We start from the raw sequence: 25217 nt of genomic DNA on the forward strand, positions 1-25217 counted from the left end.
TCCAATAAGAATTCAGATCTCCAGCATCCACTCACCAGTTACCATGTAACTGGGATACAGAGAATCCCTGAGGGAGAAAACCTCCTCCTGGATTTTAAGGGAGGAACAGCTCTTACACCCTGCCATGGAGCTTATCCAGATCTCTTCTGCCAAGGAGGGTCACAATAATACCAAAAACAGCCAAAAGAGGTAGGAGGAAGTCCTCCCTTCAGAAATGAAAATTAAGGATGTAGACATTTCCTTGACTAAAAATACCATGGAGCGATGACTTAAAACTGAGTACAAACATTACAGGGTTTTCTTGCTTTAAAAGCATGTCATAGAAACAAAGATAGCTTCTTTTCTAAAAACATTTTCCAAGGAGCACCAGATTCCTGGATGTCCCAATATGGCAAATAGCACACAGTAAATGCACACCACGAAAAATTTCATGAGCCAAAGAACCCAAATCTCCAGAACTGAATGTCCAAAGCAAAGCCTACAGAGCGCGAACACTGCACAGGGAAGGACTCACATTCTCAAGAGGAGACAGCTTTTTTCTGAGGTGACTCCAGCAGTTCCCAAATCCCAAACATCTCCCTCACCCCTTTTGAAGGACCCTATCCCTGTCACAGGGGTAATTCCACTGGTTCTGAAACACCAGCTGGAGCATTCAGACTTCACTCTGAAAACTGCCATATGAAACAGAAACCAGCCCAGGCATCCTCCAGTGCAGCAGGCAAGAGACTCAAGAGTTGCTACATAAACCACAGTGATAAGAACTGCAAAAAACCTTCCTCAGCAACACATCCTCACTCACAAGTGTCCAACAACTCACTGAGGTTTGCTCCAATTCACCTCTTTCTTCACATTTCGTCTATGACTTAGAAATCGCCGTACCCCAAACTTCATATGCATCGCACACTGCACAAAATATTCTCTCAAAAAACCAAATTTTCTTCTCCTGTTTTGGACTGAAAGTGCAGACAGTTCAAGAACAGTTCCTGTACATGAATTTATTCCTTCACTGTTAATCCACCTGCAAGTTTCCAGGATCTTCTTGTAGTTCATTGATTATCAAAAGCGGATCAGTAGTGACAGCTTTTAAAAACAGCTTTGGTTTGGAAAAGGAAATAAAAATTGATTAACCCATACTGATTAAATCTACAAACTCTGATGGATTGTAAGAAAAAACACTTGTAACAAAAGGGTCAGGGCAAACCAAGTATCAGCCTCATAATTCCCCTCAGCTGACTGGGTTCAGATAAAATCAAGTCTAGATTTTAACTAAAAACTACAGAAAGGCTAAAATAACATTTTTTTTTAACTGTATCTAAGATCAGTGACTTGGTCCATTCTGATACTCCACAGGAAATGCACTGGGCCCTTCAGGAAACAAAGTTTATTGCTATGACAATTTTTATTACATTAAAGAAACTCTATTTCACAGGAAATGCAACAATATATAAAGATATTACTCCAATTGAGACTGGCACAACAGCCTCCAAGTCATAGAAAAAGGTAGGGAATGGAAGAGATTTTGGAACTACGATGGTATAAATAATCCTTTGAATCTGGAGTAACAAAACCCAAAACCAACCCAGAACTTCAAGGTTCTACATATGTTTAAGCCTGATCTTAGAGACCACAGAGAAACACCAGCACCTATACAAATAATGGCTACAATGGAACAGGTAAGTGACATTCATTATGACAGGTTCTGAATATAACATTCCAAGACAGCTAAACCACTAAGTTACAGTGATTATATGGGAGAATTCCCACTTTGCAAACACCTCTTCTCTGCAGATCCAGCATTTCAGATAGAATTAAAACAGAATAAGGGTTGAAAAATATGAACCTGATGAGACAAAACTCTATAGGGTATATACAATTTTTTTGACTTACAGTAATTCATCTTTTTTGCCTCAAAATACTATTAATGAGGTGAAGAGTGCAGCTGATCTGAAATCATATACCTGCCTCATTTGCTGAACAGCACTTGAACTTGTCTTGAACTTCTGTGTTAAGTCTGTAACACTGACAAACAGGACAGGGATCAGTTGGTTTTGCGGCTGATTTATATTCACATTTGTTAGACGTGTTCCCTGAAACGTGAATGCATTTTAATCCCTCCAGGAGAGCATTTGCTCTTCCAGGCAGCCCAGGAAGCCCAGCAGAGGTTTCACGTGGAGCTCTGTGCCTCACAGCCAGGAAATGCTGGCTAAGAAAGCATATTTTACACTTAACATCATCCCCTTTCATTTACAGGTGTCCTTTTCCTCAAGACCTTTGTGACTGTATTTTCATTTTCAGTTTTACCCAAGAGCAGTCACTCAACATGATCAGAATTTTTAAGTCCTGGACAACAGTTTGTCCAGATAATCTGTCTGCATAAAACATTCATTCCTACATTTTTTACTGCTGAAAGTTAGGAATAGGATTTTTCAGAGATGGCTGATGCATCTTTGTACCAAGAGAATATCCTAAATTTTGCAATAACCTTTGCAATCCTAAGCAGGTGAAATTGTTGACTTTAAAACCACATAGACCAACATCTTCCTCGAGTCTAAAGAAAAAAGGAAGGTCTATCAAATCAGCCTGAGAGGGCAAACATAATGAGTGGTTTAGATGTGGAGCTGGGCAAGGACATGGGAATATCTCTTAGGATACTGGGAAGAAACACAGCTCCAAGGTAAGACTGAGCCCTCTGTCTCACACAACTCACTGAGCAGAGCCCCAGCAGGCCCAGGCTGTGATTTAAAAGATGGTAGGAGAGCACTGAAAGAGCATGGAAGAGAAAGGAGCCTCACAGAAGTTCATTACTAGAGGGAGAATCACTGAAGAGGAGAGACACTGAAATGGAAGATACCTTCAGCACTGTCCTGGCTATTTCCATAATTTAGAAGCATCACAAATTAAGTATTTACAGACAGCAGCCCTGCATAAGTCAGAATTTTTATCTGGACTAGTTACAGCAGGGAGAGAAGGTACCACGTGTAGTTAATAGCTCAAGATTGAAACACTGATTCAGATTTGACTAAAGAACATAAATGACTTGAAGAGTTCAAGCCTGGCATCCAGGAAACGTTTGTTTGCATTATGAAACCACTGTCTGGTTACAGGTCTGCTCTTGAGATTGTTCTGTGCTGCACTGCACCTGTACAATGAATGAACCCTTCCAGCTTCAACAATTGTTAAAATCTTCAGTGTAAGTCACTACACACACCAGAACTCTAAATAGTATTTTCAATCGGGCAAGAAAACTTCCATCAAAATAATTTCATAGGCAAAAGGCCATATAGAGGAATAAAATATTTCACCACAGCTTCTGCAGAGAGCTTTGAAAGAGTATAAATTTCTTATTTATAATATTGTTCTCTCCTAGAGATTCTTTTCAGTTGCTTTCATGCATTTAACAGCAGATGAAGCAGAGGAAGCTTCCCTTGCCTGCGAGCATCTCTCATTCATGCTGCAACGGAGAAATGAAATAACTCAGTAGATGCAGTCAGAGGGGCACAAGGCCTGTGGAAAGGGACTTGAGGGGGGAATTGGAAAGGAGCTTTAGGGTCTGTCCCTACTTCTACCACAGTTTTTGGGAGAGTTTTGTAAATCTTTTTAGATCACAATGGAAAACATGTCAATGGAAAAAGAGCAACTAAAATGAGTGGTTGTAGGAGACAAAGTGTATTCAAAACAAAACAGCAGCAGCACAATCTAGCAGAATGAATATATTCTGATTCTATGCATGTAATTTCAGTCTGGAGAGTTACTTTTAATTGATGGGTGCAATGATTAACTAGCTAGAGAGAAGCAACACTTGTGGAAGCAAACACTTGTAACATCCTCTCCACACATTAAAAAACTCACATAATAACTCTTTGAAGGAAGATTCCAAAATGCTGCTTTTTCCCATATTTCAGCAACAAGTTTAGGCATTTTAGTGACCAACACTGAACAGCATATTTCAAACAAACAAATTACCCTGCACATAAATCACAAAAGAACACTCTTTCCTCAGCAGCCCATTCCATATCACAAAGAAAAGCGACGTAAAGGAAAAATTAACCACGCTTTCGCAAAAAAGGGTCACTGCAGTTGGCTTCTTTCCCCTGAACTTTTGAATCCCTGGGCTAAGCACGACGGTCTTTCATACCCCAACACATTTCAGCTAACTAGAAATCCACTTCAAATATTCCAGACTTCCTTTCCAAATGTCAAGGTTGTTTAGTTAATCAGGAATAACAACATTCTGTGGAATAAAATTCCAGTGCAAAACTGCAACAGGAGCTGCACGGTCCTCGTGTGCAGTGACATAATTGTGTCCACTTCTGCAGGCACTTGCATTGTGCCATCCCACTTACCACCAGTTTTTGTTATAATTTCACTGTTTTTTACCACTCAAAGCATCCTGCTTAGGATAAAAATCCCTATCTGAGCTCAAACAGTTCATAACTATAGTGTCCTGTACTAAAAATTAATAAAAGAATACTGCCACAAAAATCGAGTCTTCAAGATTAGACATCCCCACTGTAATAAGTCGTCCTAGGTTACACCACCATTTACACCAATATCTACAATCATGAAAAGATAACAGACTTTTTAAGACCATATTCGTGAAACACGAAGAAGCAGGTTTTGGACAACAGATTGTTCACAATATCTACTTGCTTACTTAAGTAAGAAAGTGTCTAACACTGACAGTTTATACATCCACCTGGAATCTTTCCTAACTGCAACCAACTTGATACCCACAGTTTTTCTAAGTACAGAAAAATCAGCAAGCACGAAGTTCTTTACCATCAAGTCAGAATAATTCTAGCAAAAGCCACTTCCACCGTGCCTTGCAGCAGCCCAGAGATGACAGAAGCCGGGGATGTTTACAGGTCCCATATGAATAATTCAGCGTCAGCATCAGCAACAACTCGTCGGCACTGAGAGCGGCCGCGATGCTCCCGCGACACGGAGCTGTGGCCGCAGCACACCCTCAGGAACTACCGCGCTCCTGGCCGACCCTCCAAGGGGACGATTTTGAAGAACTAACCCTTTTTTAATTTTTTTATTTTTTTTTTTAAACTTGCACTTCTCCTGCCCACAGCGCAAGGAAGAACACCCAGCACAGAAGATGCTTTGGGATTACTGCAAAAACTTCCCAGCGAGGGCCACCCCTCCGTGCCCAGCCATCCCCCCGCGCACCCTCAGCGTCAATGGGGGGAGAGCCCTGAGGGCACGGGGCACCCCCCGCCCCTCATCCGCCCACCCCCCGCACCCTCAGCGGCTGCTCCACGGGCCCCCCCCGGCTACAGCCCCCGGAGACCACAGGGCTCCGTCCCCGTGAGGAGGACGGGATGGCTGGGCCCCCGCCTCTTCCCCCTCCTCCCCCTCCTCCTCCTCCTCCTCCTCACAGCGGAGACGCTCAACCCGCCCCCCCACCACGTCGCCCCGCCGGGCTCCCCGCGCTTACCGAGGCGCGGCGCGGGGGCGGCCCGGGCGGCGGGTGCCGGCGGGTCCCGGCGGGGCTGGGCGGGCGCGGCGTCTCACCTCACCCTCAGCGCCGCCGCCGCCGCCGCCATCTTGCCTCCCCTCCCCCGGCCGCGCGCGCTCCGCCCCCTCCTCCCAGGTCCTGCCAGATACTGAACAAGCTGCGGCGCCGCGCCCCGGTATCTTTCATCCGCCACGGTGGCTCTCCCCTTCTTCAGGCTGTACTGGTGTGGAGTGATGCACCGACAGTAACAGACCGAAAGAAATCAGCGGAGAGTGCGGTGGCGGGAGGGCAGAGTGCTATGCACCTTCCAGGACCGCTGGCCGGTGCGGCGGGGAGGGGCTCTTTTCCCCTCCCGCTGAGAGCCGGGGGGGTGCGCGGCCGCCATGAGGCGAACGGGGCTGGGCCCGTGGGGGGTTCCCGGGGCTCTGCGCGGGCTGGGAGCACCAGGGAGGCGCAGCAGCCCGCTGGCCGCCGCTGGGACGATGTAAATGGATAATAACCCTTAAAAGGCCCGGGCTGAGGCCGTGCCAATGAACGCGGCTTCAGGAGCCCCTCACGGGAGCATCGCCCGGAGCCCGTTCGGTCCCGCAGCGCTCTTCCCGCCCCGCCCGCGGTGCTTCCCGCGCTGTCCCTGAGATCGGGCCCGTGCCCCGGCGACGAATGACTTACGAAAATGTGAGAGAGGTTTAAATCTCGTTAATTGTCTGTTCACATGCCTCTTCTGGAATGAGGAGCGTGTAACTCGTTCCCTGCATTCATTAGGAGTTTCAAATCTGCACGGTGTCGTACGTGCAAATGTGTAACTCAGGATGTGCTAAAAACACAAATTAATCAGGTTTACTATGGGAATGATATAGCATTAGGCAAAATTAGATCACCTCATTGTCACAATTTCCATTAAATGGAGAAGTCGTGCCCACATTTGCAGGATGGGTGCCCGCACAATTACTGGTTCAGACTAAAAAAGCTGGGGCTCACCCTGTGGCAAACGGGATCACCCAGAAAACACGTGTTGTACCAAGGGCTGAGTTATTACAGCGGTTAAAAGTGCCACGCTACGGTGACATGGCACATCTCCAGGCTGATGTTCACAGTCTGTAATCCCAACACAAGCCAACGACTCACACTTGGAAATTAAAGGTGACCAAATAAGAACCAGGGAAGACTAGGTAGGAGTACACCTGGTGAGGTTTGAGCTGCTCCTCAGAACTCTTCTACACTGTATTCACCTTTTATGCTTTAACCCACCCAGCTCCCACACCCCACCATTGCTCTGCACACTTGTCTTCCATATGCCTGTTTGGAAAAGCAAAGTATCCAAGCCATGGTGCATCTGATTGACTGTTTCACCTTTATTTTAATGTTTCTTGTGTCCTTCTGCTCTACAGCTTTCTGCAGTGGTTGGCTTCACTTCTAAACCATATCCAAAAGTTCCCCCCATTTGCGGCCACACTCAGGATAGTCTGCAGAACGTGTCTGAAGATAAACTCCTCCTGCCCTCCTTTTGAGCTTTCCCTTAACCCACGTCACAGCAACACAGCAAGGATAAAAGGTACCACACTCTGAAAATCTCGAGTTTTTTCACTATTAATCGCTATTGAGGTACCGGCAGAGTCAGGAAAATACGGCTTTCGCCCAGGGGCACAGCCCGTGTTCAGTGCACACCCTCGGGCCCGGCTCTCGGCTGAGCGCCCCAGGCCTGGCCAGGGCAGGGTCCTGCTCCTCACGGGGGGCCCTGGGGCAGCAGTAGCTGGAGACATTTTCCGCGAAGCCCTGGAGCGGCAGAAGCAGGACTCGTTTCCCGGGAGCCCCAGAGTGGCACGGCCTGGCCCGTCTCTCCGGGAGAGGCACAGGCCGGGCCCCGTTTCCGCGGCAGCGGCCAAGCGGCCCCGCCCCGAGGCGGGGACGAGAGGGCCGTGAGGGGGAGGGTGGGACCCTTTTGTTCGGCGGAACCTTCGTGCCGAGGCTGGCGTTTCCTGGCGGTGCGGCGGCGCGGGGCGGTCGCCATGGCAGCGGGCCCGTGGTGCCTGGGGACGCCGGTGGCGCCCGCGCTGCTGCCGCTGCTGCTGCTGCTTCTGCTGCTCGGGGGCGCGCGCCGCCTGCGCCGGGGCTGCGCGGGGTCCCGCGGGTGCGCGCGGGGCGGGCGCGCGCTGCTGGTGACGGCGCACCCCGATGACGAGGCCATGTTCTTCGCCCCCGCCCTGCTCGGCTTGCGCAGCGCCGGGGCCGCCCCCGCCGTGCTCTGCTGCTCCGCAGGTGAGCGGGGACCACCCACGCACCCCTCCCTCCCCCCCGTGGCACGGGAAGGCCGCCGTGATGGCTCCCCACGTGTGTGGCCTCGCGGGGTGGAAGGTCCCCGACTGTGGGGAAACTGAGGCACGGTGCCGGCCATCGCCTGCCCTTCCCCGTCCCTCGCCTCCCCTCTCGTGACGGGACAGAGGGGAACGTGATCAGATTGAAAGTTGCAACACTGAGGCGCTTAAAAATTGCATGGCGGTGTAGTGGGCTGTCAAAGGTGCTCTTCAGCACGGCCTTTTGGCATCTCCTTGTAATTCTGTCGTCTTGCAGAAGACTTGTTTGGATGTCGCTATACATTCATTGTAACACATCTAAAAATAGCACTTGCACTGCAATCCGATCATGGAACAATAGCCCAGAAGGGAATGCGAGGCCGTGCTGTCCATCAGTTGACCTGGAGGCAGCATCGATGTGTCTTCATTTGCTGCAGACAAATGTTTATTCTCCAGAATGTCTGGGGAGGTGCCTCAGCCTGTGGGGTCTGTGTCAGTGCTGCTTTAGCTTTTCCTCAAATCACTTTTTCCTGAGTCACTGGTGTAATTTAAGCTTGTTTGGGTCTTTTTTTTGTGCTTGATGGAAAAATGGAAATCAGAGTATCCCTTTGTAACATCCTCTTACATATTTTAGGACTGTTATCTGCCTCTTCTTCCTTATCTTCTCTGGACTAAACAACCTGATTACTTGCAATCTTCCCTCATGGATCATGTTTTCTAAATCTCTAATCATTCTCATCACTCTCCTTTGGACCCTTCCATTGGTTCATGTAATTTTTGGAAGGGCAGCGATGACAGACTGTGAGCAGCACTGCTGCTGAGGCCTTGCTGGGGCTGAATAGAGTGGAAAGATTCTTACAGGCTGCACTGTTTGCCCAGAACAAGAACTTTTCATGGCACGTGACACTTTTGTGTTCTTCTCGTGATCTGCTAAAGCTGCAGGTTATTCTGCAGAACTGACACCTGAGCAGTTTTTCCTTTGTTCAGGTTTCTGTGCATGTAAAACAACCTCATTTGAGTTGATCTTTCAGACCATGTTGCAGTACCAGAATTCTTACACTGAGAGCTGCTTAGCTTCGGGAAGGAGCCCCCTGTGCCTTTGGCAGCTCCAGTGAGTTCACTGCCAACGTTTCTGTCATTTCCAAAACTTTCTCTCCTGCCAGACTGTCCAGGTGAGAAGACAGGGATTAAACTATTGAAGTCCAGTGGTTTGGTGGCTTCACTGATGGCTCTGCACCTCCTATTCAAGATTTAGTGCAGAGCTTTCATTGTCTCTGCTGAGGGACAGAGGTCTGTGCGTCCCATTTGGCTTCTCCACAGCTGTGGGGAGAATGCTGAAGTGCAACTCTGCCATTTCAGTTTTGGGGACTAATACACTGCTACTGGTAGAGAACTTTCAAAAAAAGTGTTGTATTTGTGTTTATTTTGTTGAATTTTCTTTTCTCTTTACTCCTGATCCATTGGCATGACACGTTGAGTGTGTTTGATGTTTCCTTCTAGGTACTTTCTCACTTGTAGGGAAATGTAGGGGAGAGCACCTTTATGAGCTGAGAGATTTTTACTTTAAAAGCCTCTGATTAGTCTTGTGGGTGATTCATATGGTTCATCCTCTCATTGCTTGAGTGATTGATGATGACAAGTGAGTTGATCAAAGACACTGCAAATTGTTAACACTGAGACAAAATCATTACTTAAAAACCAGCGTACTTGCAGTTTTCAGTTATCAATCAATTTGACTTAGAAATGAGTTAGAATTACAGCACTGGGAAAAGGAAATCAGTCTTTGACACACTGAATAATCTTAGATTGAATTAATAACTCAGTCTAAATGTGCTTTGCTCTCTGTAGTAGCTGGCTCTATATTATTAGTGCTCCGTGGATGAGGTCCAGCAGCATCAGCTATTCAGCTGGTCTTGCTCTCAACAGCTGCCCATTTTTTCTTGTGAGCATTGACATATTTCTGATGTCCTGACACATTTCTGCAGCTGTGGAGCTGTTTCTTTGAGCTCAGCAGAAGTCAGATTTTTTGAGAGCAGTGGGACTTTGGATGAAGGATCATCTGCAGTCTGCTGTGACACTGCACTGCAGAAAAAGCTGTTACCTTCCAGCACTGTGTTGGTAATGGCCTGGTAAAAATCAGTCTGAAATGAACCCTCTTGTACTCACTCAGTCATTCCAGACAAGCTGCACACTTCAGTTCATTCTGCTGGAGCTGGAACTTGCAATCCAAGTTTCATCCCACAGTCACTGTCAGTCTCCCAAAGTCATTCAGTCACAGGCTGTGGGAAGAGGCTTTTTTTTTTCTAGTTACTCTTTCCTTCTTTGAAAATTTTACAAAGCTCACTAGTGATGGCTCAGATTGTGACACTGTTCTAGAGAAAAGCTAGATTTAGATGACTCACACCCACAACAATAAAACATTCTAGTGTAATTCAAGACAGCTGACTACAGACTTGAATCACACATTAATACTCAACTGTATTTCTTTCATTTTATTGCTTCAAAGTTAAAACTGAGTTTCAAGTACTGCCCTGCATAGAGCAATGTTCTGAAAGGGGCATCACAGCTCTGGCAGGGACTTTGCATGGTTGATGGCAGGAAAAAATACGGTAATGTCAGGGCAAGGTGAGAAGAAAATAATTCAGTGAAGAAGGAGGCAATGTTTTAAGATAATCAATCCCATTTCCCTGTAAGTTGTTGATCTCTTTTACAACTTTTCCCAACTGTCTTTATCTTGATTAGGTTTACTATCTTCTTTTGCCTCTGTAAGTTTTTGCAATCTTATCATGTCATTTCTGCCATAATTTTCTCTGTGAATGGAACAAGGAAGAAGATACTGAACTGTTTGGACCCCTTGATGTCAACCTAAACTGAGTTAGATGGTGTTGCTGTGTTTGCTCTTTTCAGGAAATTATTACAATCAAGGAGAGATTCGTAAGAAAGAGCTGGAACAGAGTTGTTGTGTCCTGGGGATTCCTGCTTCTGATGTCACAGTTATTGATCACAGGTAACTGGTTTTCCTTTCCAGTAGAATTCCACTGCAGTTTTAAAAGGGGTTGAAGTCCACTTCAACATTCAGGAGAGCCAATTGTGTCACTCTAAAAATCCTTGAGGAGTCTCAAGAAAGGCAATATTAGATATTTTTTTTTTAATTCTTCTCATAAATCTAATTATTGCAAAAGACAATTCTTTACATTATGGGGATCACAATTCCTAGGTGAAGCTCTGTTCATACAGCATTTAGAATAATGATAACCACACTTGCTGGGGTCTGGCATGGTGTGTCTGGGCAGGATGATCACATTGTGTTGTATAACATCTTGTTGCAGTGTTAGACAGACAAAAATTCTCTGAATTGCATGGGGCAGGTTTGTCTGTAGGTGGTTTTTGCAGAGTTAGTGTGGAACTGTATTATATTTACAGTCTGCTTTAGTCCTGGATAAAGAGAAAAGTGAACTGCAGTACTGAAGGCAGTCTACAATAACATGGCATTAAGATTCTTCAAAATTAAGCCATGCAAGATTTGTTTTTCTAAGGTGTGGTTGGTAGTTTTCTTTAGCTGTGTGTAGCTGCAGAGGTGGGTGACAAAGCTGACACTTCTCTGTGCAGGAACTCTCTTTTGGGAGGGTGATTTTAACACTTTGAATCAGTGAAACTTGGAGTTAATGTTGTTAAAGCCTCTCAAATTGCCCAATCACTGTCTGTGTATAAGATCTGAATGAGACACTGATTGCTAGGAAACACGATACAAGTGGTTGTTTCACTTGTAAACAGCTATCACACAGCCCATAAAGAATATTTCTGTTTATGAAGAAATAATAGCAACATATTGATTTAAAACCACTCCAGCTAGAAGAGTCAGAGTTGGAAAAAAATCTGGCTCCAGGCAGGCCCTTTTCCCATGACCATATTTTCCCTTGAGCTAAGGCAACAGAAACCACAGTCCAGAATATGAATCTTTTTCAGTTCTTTGCTTTTTTTAGCTTTAGGTTTCTCTCCAAGTTTTCAGCTTGCTGAGGAAAATAGCATAGAAGTTGTTTTTCCTTTGGAATGAAAAGAGATGTTTCCATTCACTTCTCATGAACTGGCTTTGAGTAACTGCAAGTTTTGTAGTACAAGCATATGAACAATGCCCAAAACATTCTGGGGAGGAATAAGGAAAAAGCTGCTTAGCTTTGCTAGGCATAAAGTCTGCTCAATGAACCATCTTTTGATGTTAACGAGCCCTGAAGCCACTTGGCCTTTTATTCTCCAAAGCAACGTGAGGTTGGTTGGTGAGTGATGCAAGTTCTGACGCTGCTCAGTCACCCCACACATACTACCCAGGAAGCTGCTTGATGTAAGTCAATCTTTGGAAGGTGAGGGCCATTTCAGAGAAATCTCGTGGCTGATGCATCCTTCTTACTTTATTATTATTGCACACATTTCTGTCCTGATCCGTGATTCCTCCCCGTGAAGGCAGTGCCTGAAACGACAGAACCATCCCATTGTCCAGAGCTGGGCTGGAATGTATGTCATTGTTCCAAGAAACAGGTTTAGATTTGAGGTCTTTATCTCTGAGTGAGATTGCTATGAGATAACTGTCAAATCCTTCAACTTTGCTGAGCATTCAGGGGGTAAATGAAGTGAAGTTCTTGGTGACTTTTGCTCCCAGCTTGTTTACATAGCAAAGTTAAGTGTGTTTACAGTGTATTATTTACTGTACCATAACTCACCATGTGCATGCTCTTTATGAAAAACAGATGTGGATCAGGTGTTAGCAAACTGGGAGAGGATCAGGATTTCTAGACCACACTGAATTTTTAGTGTAGCTGAGTTTTAGATACTGTTTTCCAGTGGTTTAGACAAAACACCGGGACTCAGGGTTTTTGAAACTTACTCAAAGTTCTTGGATTCCCTAAGGTCAATAGTTTTCCTGTGTCTCTTAAGACTTATGTAATTTACAGTTTATACAAAAATATTTTCTGATATGGCATTATGTAGAACTTGTTAAAGTAATTCACTATTTAACACTAGATTTCAATGTAAATTCGTGCCTACAGAATACAGCTCAGGAGGCTGTTCCTCCTTAGCATTTTAAGATCAGAGCCCTTTGGCTCTTTTGTTCCTTGTTGAACTCTTCAGAAGATAGTTTGCTATCAATGTAAAGAAGAAGCACATTGCTCTGGGAGAGCTGCTGGCCTGCTGCCCATCTCCCATTGCTTACACAAACACTGCATGCTTTACATTAGCTTTGTGTTTTGGTAAGGAAAGCCCAAAGGATTGCAAGGTCTGGATCTGCTCCAGCCATTGTAGTGTGGAGCTGAGTCATGCTGCTTCCTCTTTCTTTGTGTGATCTACAAGTGAGTGAGTAGAATTTGCAAGATGTAAAAGGGGAAATAGATTTGCAAAGCCAGGTGATTGACTTGCTCTATCATCTCACTGGGCAGGCAGGTATAAAATCAACATGACATTTGGGACTGTATGTGAACGTGTGAAGAGAAAGCTTCATTCAGCCTGTGGTGAAATCTGTGTGCTAAAGGCCAAATCCTTAAGCAGTGCCTTGCCTTAAACAAAGCCTCTCTCAAGTATATCCAGGATTCCCAGCAGGACCAGTTCAGTCTTGTGAAAAACGAGGTTCACATATTTTTTATATAAAATTTAAGAAGTTTAATAGAAAGACAATTAGGAGATAGAAATAAAGTAAAATATACAAAATACGGCCAGGTGCCTCAGCATTCAGCTGAGGGCACACCTTACTAACAAAGGATTGTCCCTTAAAAACAGAAATCTACTACATATTCATAAATACTCATACATAATTCAAACATTCCTCTTAAGTTTTAGATGTTTCTTTGTTTAGTTTTTAACTTGCCCCCCTTCCCAACAGATCAATCTTCTTGGTGCTTCTGGAGTGTGAACTCCCTGATAACAGAGGTGCAATAAATTCCTCCTTTGGAGGACTTAGAGAACTGCTGTCTTCATCTGGATAAGATAATCTAAAAATGCAGGGAGATTTTCTGGCTATCTTTTTCAGTCTCTGGGTTATATAAACAAAAATAGTTTTTGCTTTAATAACATTCTACAGCCTAATATATTTTATACCACTATTTCTAAGTTTTATCAATAACAGAAATAGAAGGAACTATATTAATACAACAAAGTTTTCTAACCTTATACATATAACATTCATTTTAATATTTGCAAAAAGCCTATAATATCATATCATATCATATCATATCATATATCATATAATATCATATCATATATCGTATCATATGTATCTATAACAGTCTCTATCACACAACTTCTGTGCCTCGGTCCTTCAGGAACTGTGTTTGATATTATCATTGTGTTTGTTATCTCACTTAAAGATAACTCAAACGTGCACAAATATGGCCCCAAACTGTACCCACATTTCAGCCCCAGAGATCTGAGATCACTACAGATTTTCTGCAGAAAAGTTCTTTGCTGTATGGGACATGTTCAGGAGTGGGAAGGGCAGGAATGTCTGGGCATGCACACATGTTCCAGACTAATTTAGATTTGAGCTCTGGACTCTTCCAACTTTTGCCTAGCACAGGTCACAGGCACCAGATTTGTGGAGGTGTCCCCTGAGCTGCCATGTCATTACCACAGCTCCCACACTGCACCAACCAGCTGCATTTAGGGGAGAAAATTCCACAATCCACTTTTGTTACTATTCCCACACAAGGCTTAACACCTGGAGCAGCCCACCTCAGAACTTGGGCTTGTGATGTTCAAAGTTAACTTCTGGACTGTCACAATTATTGCTGCTGCTGGGTAAGGGAGGAGTAGCAAGAGAGTGAGTTCTGAAAGATAAAAGTCACTTCATTAATTATATAAATGTTAATGTAAATTCTGTGCTTTGGGTATATTTTTATCATCTTATGTGCTTCAACAGTAGAATTTCCTGTGAATTAAGCTCCCATTTACGGTGGGCACATCTGCCAATGCAGGCTGTCTATTAGTCTGAAACACTGCACATAAACAGGAGATTTCTGAGCTACCTTCACTTTCTGAAGAGAAGCAGATAAAAGGAAGCCCAAATTATTCTTGTTTTTTAATGTGTGTTTTGGGTTCATGGAAAGATAAATATCAGATGTTTTACTGCAGATTCTGAAGCTTTTCTACACAGTTGTTCTGGACAGAAAGTAAAACTCACTATTTGCATCTTTAATATGACAGAAAATATTTGGCCCAAGTTTGCACTGCAAAGAAAATAATAGCTGAGATCTGTGTAAACTGGAGAATTTTCCATTCACAATCGGATGCTTACGGCAAACAGTGTTACATCTCTTTCCAAGTCTCCATGGAAATTGCACTCCCTTTGCTTTTTTATTTTTTATTATTGTTTCACTGAAGTCCAAAAGACACTGCACAGGAGAGAGGACGTCTGCCCATGCACTATTGCAGGCTATCTTTATGAGGCTGCAGAGAGGATCAAAATCTTTTTTACATTTTTTAGGTAATAATTCTGTGCTGTTGGACTCTTTTTTTTCCTCCTATAAGATAAATAGGCTTTATTGCACTTCTTCATACTTAACTTCAAATGAACTTCCTCCCATGACCTCTCCATGACAGAGAAATGAGTCTGCAGGGTCATGGGAAAAATATATCCTTAAGTAAATAGTGTGTGTCTGGTTGTGGTGCTCACAATGATACAGAAACACTCAGACTCTTCAGAGAACAAAATATATCACTGGAAATCTGAGCCTTTTTATTAGAATTTAGAAGCACAGTCATTAAGTCTATCCCATTGATCCAGTTTGGATTTGCTGTCCTTGAGTTTATTGATGGGAATGTGGGTGCTGAATGCAAAGAGCTGTGGGATTCTAAAAAATGTGATTATCTTATGGGTTTCTATCACAAAAGTGATATTGTTCTCTAATATTTCTTCCTTCCTGTTCTAATGTTTCATATTTTGGAATCAGTAGTTAATAGTTTTAATTCTGCAGGAGTAATTGTGGTAATGAGTTACATTTTGTCTTCCTAAGTTCCCTGTGGTATCATAGTTTGACATTTTATTTTATTGCTAATTCTAAAAAGCTGATCTGTGTGCTGATTAGAATTGCTGCCATGCTTTATTCTGGATGAGCTGCGTGTTTCAGGAGTGGGTGATGGGATTTTCTTCATCTTCCTTATCCCAGCAATGCTGTAAAGGCCTTTTTTTTTATCAGAATTTTCTGTAATTAAGAACGACATCTGTGGGACCAGAAATCTGACATGTAAATTGATCACATGCTCAGTGTCTATTGCAGGGAAATCAACCTACATCCCTTGAATCAGCCAAAACCACTCAAAATCATCCTGAACACTAACAAGCTTCATCATGACAAGAAGGCACTTTGTCAGTCACGTGGGGATCTTGATATTCATCAGTCTGTTGCCAAATTTCCTTTCTGTTTAGTGTAATTCTGGAAATGAAAATTGTTTTCTTTCTGAGAAGACAATAAAAGATTTGGCCACCTATTTTTATTTACATTTCTAAATAGATATTTTTTTCAAAATGCTGTCCCATGTGGCAGTTCTTGCTGGCATTTTAGGATCTCAGAACACTTTATAAAAAGAATTATATCAAAGTCTGCCTTCAGGCATCTGCTTTTATAAGTGTTGCTCTATGCAATAATTTAAGAGGAAATTCTTCTGGGGGTTGAGCTCTCTCACAGCCCTCCAGGAAAGCTGCTGTCTGAAACAAAGCCTTGTATTGCACCGAGTTAGGTTTAGCTGTTTTGTCCTAAGTTAGATATTTTTGCCAATAAGGAAATCTGCCTTTTTTTTTCCCTGGGACTGCCATGAACCAGGTCATTCCTCAGCTTTCCAGCAAAAGGAACTTCCTTGCTGTCCATCAATGGGGAAGGGGAAAAAGATCCTTTCAGTACCAGAGGGCCATGTCCCCTGGATGCCCTCAGCAGGGCAATGAGCAATGGTACCTTTGGAAACACGCAGGAATTCTCCCTCAGATGTCAACAGAGACCTGTCACAGCACATCAGGGAAGTCACAGCAGGGATTGATTGAGGGGAAGAGCCTGGCCAGTGAAGCTAAGGGCTCAGAATAAATGCAGGGGGAAACAAAGGAGTACAGCTACAGGACAAAGTGGTTTATGGAAATCAAATCAAAATACTCTGCACTGAAACTTATACTTGGAATCCTCAAGATGATTTTAGCAGAATAAAAACTATGAAATACTGATCTCAAAACATGAAAGATGAGAAGAGGGATCCCAGCCATTCCCTGAAGCTGATGAAAGTTTGATTTGACTTAAAAACCGTCAGCATTGCTAAGCTTATGGTAAGAAAAGAAATAAAGCTGTGCATAATGGCTGTGTTTCAGGAGTCTGGGGCTGAAGATAGGAACATGCAGGAGAACAGGAAAATCCATTACAAGGATTTTTTTCTTTTGTTCATTCTTAGTTCATTCAGAACTGCCTTTTACTATTCTTTCATGAATGATTTTTGAAAGTCCTCTACATACATTAAAGACAAGCATCATCTTCAGAGCAATGGAAGCTCCAAGGAGCCATCCTGGATTTGCAGATGGTTCTTGTCCCAGCTTTACTGTCTCTTGGGAACACAGATTTCCTGGCTGGGAGCCATTCTGTCACTAGAACACTTGTGTCCAAGCAGAAGGAAGTATCTTTGGGTTTGCTGATTTCCTGTTAAAACATTTTGAGTCAACTTTTTTCATGGTTCCAGGAAGCTATAGAAAGATAGAGACTTTAGATTAAAGCTATTTCCAGCAGTTATACCCAGGAGTCCCCTTTTAAGCATAGCAAACTACAACAACCTCTTTATTTTGCTGGTGACACGTAAAACAATTCAGTGTGTTTTGCCAACACTGACCCTGAGGAACTAATGGAGAATGACAGGCACTTTCCTTTTGCTTCAGAGGGTTCCCTGCTTTGATAGCCCAGCAAATCTCTGTTGGTCCCTCATTTGAACCTGCAGCTGTCAGTTACAGGCAGACACAGATCTTTTTTCAGAGAAATGCTTAACTCTTACCCTTAAAGAGTAACAATTATATCGAATAATCATAGCAAGTTAATCAAAAAGGAGGAACAAACAGAAAAAAATCTAGCAGGGATTCTGCTTAAGCTTTTGAGTCTCTGCTTTCCTCCAAGCTTACTCAGGGAAAATATATTCCTGTTTCTGCTGGGAATGCTCTTAAAAGCCTTCTCACAATAATGGATTGGGCGTTAATGCCTTGATCACAAGAACTGTGCTGTTTCTTTGTGGTTTCTCATAATCTTATTCTCACTGTAGCTACAGTAGAAAATATGAGTACCTCAGTTAAAGTAAATCTGTAAGATCTGAGGCTGTGACATGCTTTGGAAACATCATCCTTTGCATCTGCAATGGACTTGCATTTTCTGCAGGTAATTACTGTACTGGAAAGCAGAGGAGGGGATTTGCAGTCTCCCTTGGGCAAACTCCTCTTTGGGATCCAATCTAAAGGATTTCAGTTCCATCAGTTCTAGTGGGGCTTGGCCATTGACTTCAGCACACCCAGGAATTGTCACTGAAACAGTCAACAAGAGAAAACAAAGTCTTGTTTGAAAAAAAAAAAAAAAAAAAAAAAAAAAAAAAAAAAGTTGGTATGAGGAAAGTTGGAAAGAGAACTGTACAATGGGTGTTGTGTAAAATGTGTTTTCTCTTAATGACCTTCCAGTTCAGATTGGCTCTGTTTACATACAAATCAAAAACTGGTTTGTCTCCCTGCCAGCACAGCAAAGCTCAGTCTGGGATCTGAGTTTCCAGCTGTATCTTTTGCCTCTGACATCCTCCCAGTAATAAAAATTGTGTGGCTGGGATTTGGCTGGAATTGCAGATGATGTGTGAGCCAGAACTGTGTTCAGCCTTCTCTTCTTCTGCAAGACAATAGAAGTTAAAGCTTGTGTCAATAAAAAAAGCATATACAACTCCTAACCCCTCAGGGGGCAGATATGATGAATAAGATGCTCTTTTTCCATCATCATGTGTCTAACCCTGACCAATGTTAATTGTAAGTCTGGGAACTCAGACTTTTGTCTTCCTGGTTTCCAAGGTGGAGCAGAAGCTTTAGTGGAGTTCACCTGTGAAGATGCAGCATCCTGAGAGCAGATATAGTTCCAACAACCTTTGTAGTGTTCCCTAATCCAGGTTTTTTGTTCTTCACTTCAAACTCCCTGGAGGGTACAGTGTATTAAGTGTTGTCTTTGCTGTGTAAGCCTTAACAGCTTCCCTGCAGAGACTGACAAAGTGACAGAGATGGGAACCTCTTCTCAGGTGAAGTGGCACTGCTGACATGCCTTGTAGTTGTCACTTCCCTTTTCCTTCTCTTTTCAAACACTGTTGTAGGAAACTCTGGAGTTGTTCCAGGTCCTGGGTGCTGTCTAGATGTAGGCAAAGCTCTCTCAGTTCATACAGGAGAAACAAGTGATTAAATTATTCAGTGCAGGGTCTTTCTACAGCAACTGAAAGCTCTGGCTGCAGTCAGCAATTCCACTTGTAGGTTGCACATTGGTCACCTCATTGTAAAATACCCATTTGTAAAGCTCTATAGCAGTTTTTAATCTCCACTCTTCTGTTAATAAAACCTCCTTTGACACATGACTGAAAACTCCTCCAGCTGCCAGTGTCAGTGTGAGCCAACAAAGGTGCTCTCAGCAGTCTGGAATCTGTGGCTCCCCAACTGCTCCTACCTGACTGCAGTGGGTTCTGCTCTGCAAAAGCAGCATGATCCAGAGCTGCCTTTGGAAGCATCCTACAGCCAAAGAATTCCCATTTGTATTTTCTTGGCTGAGTTTGTTGTGACGTGCCCCGTGATTTTTGCATTCTGGTTGCATTTTGAAGCTCCCCCAGGCATCCCTTCAAATGAAACATTGCATCACTGAGGAAGTGAAGCCATTGCATGGGAACGCTTTTGCCAGACACTTGGAGCAAACACAATCAGCTCTCATCTTCCAGAAAAAGACTTGCAAGTTGAAATTGCAAAATTTGGGAGGAACAATGGTCCTTTCTTGAGTGGTTTGATGCAGGTTTTAAAAAAGCTGAGCTGTGCTATTGTTTTTTTGCCACATCATGAATGAAGGTTTTATATTTGTATAGAAGAAATTTTACAAACAAAGGAGTTGGAGCACGGAGCTTCAAAATCCTTTGGAAGGAAGAGAATTCTCTGCTGAGGTCTTGCTAAGGTCTCTGGCCTTCTCTGGGTCTTACTTTCATCCTGCAGTAATGCTCCCTTTTTGCAGAGCTGTGGGGATGGAGCAGTTGCTGTTTCTCCATTCTCATGGTGTAAGATGCTGTATGAGTGTTGAGAATCATTATTAGAGTTTTCCTTGCTAGTCAAAGGGTTAATTTTGAAATCTGATTTAGGTTTGGCACAGGAGAAGGGGAGACAGAGGATTTTGTTCTGCAGGAAACTAGGTCAGCAGGTTTTTATTATCGTGCTCGACAGCCCAATGTGGTTTGCATTTAGGAATGAACTCGGCTGACACAGTGGATGGTTGCTTTCCCCTTCCCAGGATGCAGCTTCAGACACTGCTCCACACATTATAGCTTTCCCAAATGGAATGAAAGGCAAAACTCAGCTGAAGAAGCTCAAGCCATTGTGAGTTTGTCAGTTATCTTTTCAGAGCTTTCTGTCAGGAGAGCTCAGGAACACGGGATGAGGTGCAAGATGTTTTGGAGAGGAAGAACAGTAGCACTGGAATTTTTTCAGTCACTGAAGTGCATTGGAATCACAGAGGTCTCCATTGCTTTTATGCCCCATTGGCTGCTGATTTTTGTTACAGCACATGACATTGTTCGGTTTTTGTTTGGATCTGGTCAGATTCTGATCTTGGTCCTACCAGTGTAAATTTGGAGTAATTTCCTTGCTTTTTGTGAAGATCCTGCTGTGTGTGGCTGAGATCACTGTGTGGTCCTGCAGATAACCTTTAGGTGGGAAGTTTTCCGTTGAAACTTTGGATCATCATGACTGATGAAAGATTTGAATAATCTAGAATCTTTGTCACATCTCCCAGGTTTCTTGGCTGTATCTTCTGTTGTATATTCTCTTCCCAGGCAACTGAGAATACCTCTCTGTTCTTTACCTCTGCCTGTTGGAGACCAAATTGTGGCAGACACATCTATATTGGACAATTCAGGCTGTCTTTCTTTACGGATTATTTTGACTTTACCGAATGATGAGAATCCAAGCAGTTATAACTTTAAAAAGTATTCCACATTGTTTGGATTGTAAGGATCAGATGAAGGTGGTGGAGCTTAAAAAGATTTAAGGTGGATCTTAAAAAGGTGTTACCAAAAAGTTTGGTAATGCCTAGGAAAATTTCTGAGTATAATAGGATTTAAGGCTGAGCATCTATTTCCAGTTTTATGCCTTGTTGTTTTACAGACTTTAATGTGGGTTAATGGCTTTTGAGCATAATAAAACCATCTAATTCTGTCCCGTTCTACTCTTAATTCAGTTCTGGCATCAAGAAACCCAGACATTTTTGCAAACCAAGTTTGGCTTGTAAGGCTGAACAAGGAAAATACAGGCAATACTGGGAAGAGCAGACAGCAATAGGTTTGCCAGCAGTTCCTGGAAATAATGGAGTTTCACAACCATTGCCTGAAGATTGGGCATTTAAGGAGGAAAAAAAAAATCATTGTGGCTTGCATGGATAGAATAATGAGAATGCAAAGTCTGTTGAGAAAGTTTATTATGGTAAAAATTCAGATGCCATTTTTGGGTTTAAACCAAAGAGCAGCATATCAAATGCCTCAGAATGATGAGAGCATAGAAATAACAGAGGTCAGAAAATTGCATATGGTCTCTCCTGGATTGCATTTATTGCTGTGGTAGGCTATACGTTTTAATTGTCCAATTTTGAATCTCTATAAAACAGTTTCAGCAGCAAGAAATGTGCTCACAGAATCATCTTTAAAATGTGAACATGTTAAAGAGGGATGAAGAAAGGAGGTGTTTCTGCAATACCCTTGTGCACTTCCCCTGCTGTGACTGAGAGCCAAGAAAACGCCAGCGTGTGTCAGAATGAGAGGCAGTGATAGGACTTGTAGCAGGCAGACACGTCCTCACAATAAACAGCAGAGCTGAGGCAGCATTCTCAAAATTGCCTCCTGCATAATGAAACGGAGGAGTTGTGGCAGAATCTCCACAGCTTCATTCAGAGTTGGCAAATTATTTCATTCAAATTTGCAGCAACTTGGGAAATGTCATTGTGCTACTGGAAGACTTGGGTTGTGTTTCCTAAGTTGAACTGAGTTCAACTGAGCTCTCAGCTCAACAAATGAAACATGAAAAACCTCTCTTTCCCCTGCAGTGGCTCTCCAGAATGTATATTATATCTCTTGAGGCTGGCAGCCATTTGAAGCCTTCAGGATGTGACTCTTAGGATAAATAAGTTTGGTCATTCTTGCTGTGAATAGAAAAAGGTAAAATCTTGTATTTTTGTAAAAGCTTGATCTTCCCTATATGAATTCAGAAAACATCCCAAGTCGTTAACATGCTGGAGCTGTCACTGAAAATCCAGTAGCTTCAGGGTTGAACAGAACTGTTAATAGAGCTCAGAGATGCCATGTGTGTGAAACGCATGCTGCTGAATATTTGTGCTCTTTCAAATGGATGAACTCGAGTTCCCAGACTGCAAACAAGGGGGGTAATGCAGAGGAGCAGCTCATGTGTGTCAGCAAAGGAGCAGATGCTGGCAGGAGACTGGGGGATAAACAGATGCCAAGTAATGCTGGTGAAGGGAATGAGCCATTTGTGCCAGTCTGGGAGCTCTGCTGCAGAGAGGATGCAGCCTGCAGATTTAAGTAGGTTATGGTGTTCTCCCCTATGGCTGGGGCTGGAGGCCTGGCCAGTTAACTGCAGAGTGTCACTTTGTGGTCTAAACATCAAAAATTCATCTTTCAGAGAGCATGGCTTCAAATGGATGCATTCCTTTTTTTGTTTTTAAATGTAACCCTATCTTTACCAATTAAAGTAACTATTCAATGGTTAGAATACGATCTCTGAGCTATGAACACAGATCCTGTTTATCCCTTTTGTGGGATAAAATATATTTAGCCTTGCTGGATTTGTAGTTACTATTCCTTCTTCATGTTTGACGTGGTAATTAAATGATAGCTGTTTACAGCTGGGAGCAGGGTGACAAGAATGGTGCTCTTTGTTCTGCAGAAAGCAGGGAGCTGTGCCAGGTATGCTGTATCTGTTTCTCAAACTCAGGTAATGTTCTCCTGGGGCAATCCCAGTACCAGGAGAGAGGGAACAGCAGTATTTGTAACATGGCTGCTCACTGCCAGTCTTTTCAGAGAATGGGAATCAGCTGATTAATTTTATTGACAACTTATTGCAAGCAAGAAGTGCCAGGCTGTAAGCACTGGTGGCTGGCAAAGGCCCCCCACAGTAACTCTCACACCAGGGTGTTTTTGTACTCTTCATCATTCCTGCAAGTTGATTGCTTGTGTCTGCGAGAAGATTACTGCCCACTGTAATACAACTTCTGGCCTCTTTCCCTAGATGCCAATAAGAATATTAATTAGAACTGGGCTAAAAATGTGTTAGTATTTAAGGGAGATATAACTTCACTGTTCTGCTTCATCTCTTACTCCACCCCGATCCACTTGTTGTGCTCAGTCTTCATGCACCTTCTGCTGCTTAGCCCTCTGTACCTGCAGGGAGGTAAGGAAGGACTTTCTGTCTCCATCCTCATACATCCTTATTCCAGGAGAATGTGTGAGTTCTGGCAAGAGCAATCTGGAGCCAGCACAAGATATTGGATACAGAACACACTCAACACCCCCTTCCTGCATTGGCTCACTGTGGGGCCATCACACAGCTCACAGGTGCTCTCTGCTTCTATAGCAGCTCCAAGACTGAAGTAATTTCCAGCCAGGCTTGGCAGTTGGACTTTCCCAGTGATCTGTATAAACCAGAAGTGTCTTAGGAGGTTTCCCAGTTGCACCATCCTGCTTTTGGTGTTTACAGCTACAGTAACTAACTTCTGACATGTATACCCAGCTGGTGCTCTGATTGCTGAGTTCGGTGCCTGTTTGCACATGGGGCCTTCTGATAAGGCAGGCATTTGACCTTTCTATTCTTAACCCATTAACATTTAGAAGAGTTGCTCTCCTCACCTCTGAGGCTGTGTTTCTCCCCCTCCCCCCAAACCCCCTGTTCCTGACAGATAAGATTACTCCTAGGTTATATATTGATCTAAAGGCAGAGTGCCAAAATGCAGCTCACACCAGTTCAAGGGCAAACACTGAACTCACTGAGGGAGTCCTCATGCTCAGCTCAGTGGGAAGGAGATCACCAAAGGCGATTTTTGCCCTCTCAGCAGAACCTGGGGACAAGCACAGGGGTCTCAGTTCTTTATTGTACCATTAAAGGATCAGCTGTAGGACCAGCCCGGTTTGCTGAGGCTGCACCTTTGTACTCTTTCCTCTTCTCCCTCTGCCTGTGAACAGCTGAATGGGTTGAAGGGATCCTTACACAGGATTATCACACACTCATTTGCTTGAGGCACTGTATTCAGGAAGCTGAGCATGCAAATGAGAGCCAAGAGTCCTTTGTTTTAAGCCAAACCCAGCTCAAGGAATGCTGCACGATGTCACTTCACCTGTGCATGTTTATTTCCCAGTTTTTGAATATTAGACAGATAGACCTGGCAGTATCAGCTGAATATCAGACAGAAAGGAGCCTCTTCAGGTATTGTTTGAGAGTATCTTGTTCTAGTTCAGTATCTTGGTGTAAAATACTTGGGAAACTGCCACCAGAATGATGAAGGAAGTGGAAAACAGGCCTAATAATGGATGTTAAAAATCCTTGAGCTATGTGCTTTATCCATGGGAAGATTTTATGGTCGTAGAGGAGGACCAACACCAGGAAGAGATTTGGTAGGTGGGGTCTGTTGAACTGTTACATGCATTTTGTATGAGAATAATGACCATAGTGGTCCTGCTGGCTTTAAAAGCCTATGACACTAACTACAATCAGTCACAAGAATTAAGTAGCCTGATTTTCCCCTGTTAAACCAAAAGCTACTGGAACAGCATGGATCAAACTTTATGGCAATTATTAATATTTTATTATGTTAAATTAAATGATTTAAAATAAAACACTGTGATTCAATGTGCATTTATGACCATCTGTACCAAGAACAAAGTTTCATATATTCTTAACATGGTAACTTACATGAAATTAAAGGGGCAGACACTGTGCTTTTTCCTGCCACTGTTTAAGAGAAAGTAAAGCCACAGAATGGATGGAGTCCTCTCACTTAGCACTAGGCTATTTTAGAGTGAGAGACTCCTTTTGAGTTGTCTTATCAGACACTCAGTAATTCAGAGCTGAGAAGCTCATTCAAAACTGAAGGAGGAAATCCTTTTTCATCTTGTGATCTGAATAAAAATAGATGTGAAAGTCTGTCCTACTAATTTTTTAGATGCCTCAACAGCATGTGTGATCCAAACCC

The 25217-nt window shown here is 43.3% G+C and overlaps 2 protein-coding genes across 8 annotated transcripts in view; one reads left to right on the forward strand and one right to left on the reverse strand.

Annotated features, from left to right (window-relative positions):
* Positions 1–5943, reverse strand: part of NCOR1 (nuclear receptor corepressor 1) — a 55730-nt gene extending 49787 nt beyond the window's left edge. For 2 of the 5 annotated variants that reach the window (XM_086859643.1, XM_086859640.1), the window contains exon 1: positions 5521–5604. Coding sequence is in view for 2 of the 5 variants with exons in the window: in XM_086859639.1 (XP_086715765.1) it covers positions 5521–5552 (32 nt within the window). In the remaining 3 variants the exon portion in view is untranslated. Of the gene's footprint in view, positions 1–5443 lie in introns of all 5 variants that reach the window. The other 3 variants (XM_086859639.1, XM_086859642.1, XM_086859645.1) reach the window with 3 other exon arrangements.
* Positions 5944–7394: 1451 nt separating this feature from the next.
* Positions 7395–25217, forward strand: part of PIGL (phosphatidylinositol glycan anchor biosynthesis class L) — a 54411-nt gene continuing 36588 nt past the window's right edge. Inside the window, exons 1-2 of one of the 3 annotated variants that reach the window (XM_023939535.2) lie at positions 7395–7720; positions 10663–10762. In XM_023939535.2, coding sequence (XP_023795303.2) covers positions 7471–7720; positions 10663–10762 — 350 coding nt within the window. In that variant the 5' untranslated portion in view covers positions 7395–7470. The remainder of the gene's footprint in view (positions 7721–10662; positions 10763–25217) is intronic. The other 2 variants (XM_086859655.1, XM_086859656.1) reach the window with 2 other exon arrangements.

Source organism: Cyanistes caeruleus, chromosome 21 (genome assembly GCF_971803275.1).
Source record: "Cyanistes caeruleus chromosome 21, bCyaCae1.hap1.1, whole genome shotgun sequence".
Lineage (NCBI taxonomy): Eukaryota > Metazoa > Chordata > Aves > Passeriformes > Paridae > Cyanistes > Cyanistes caeruleus.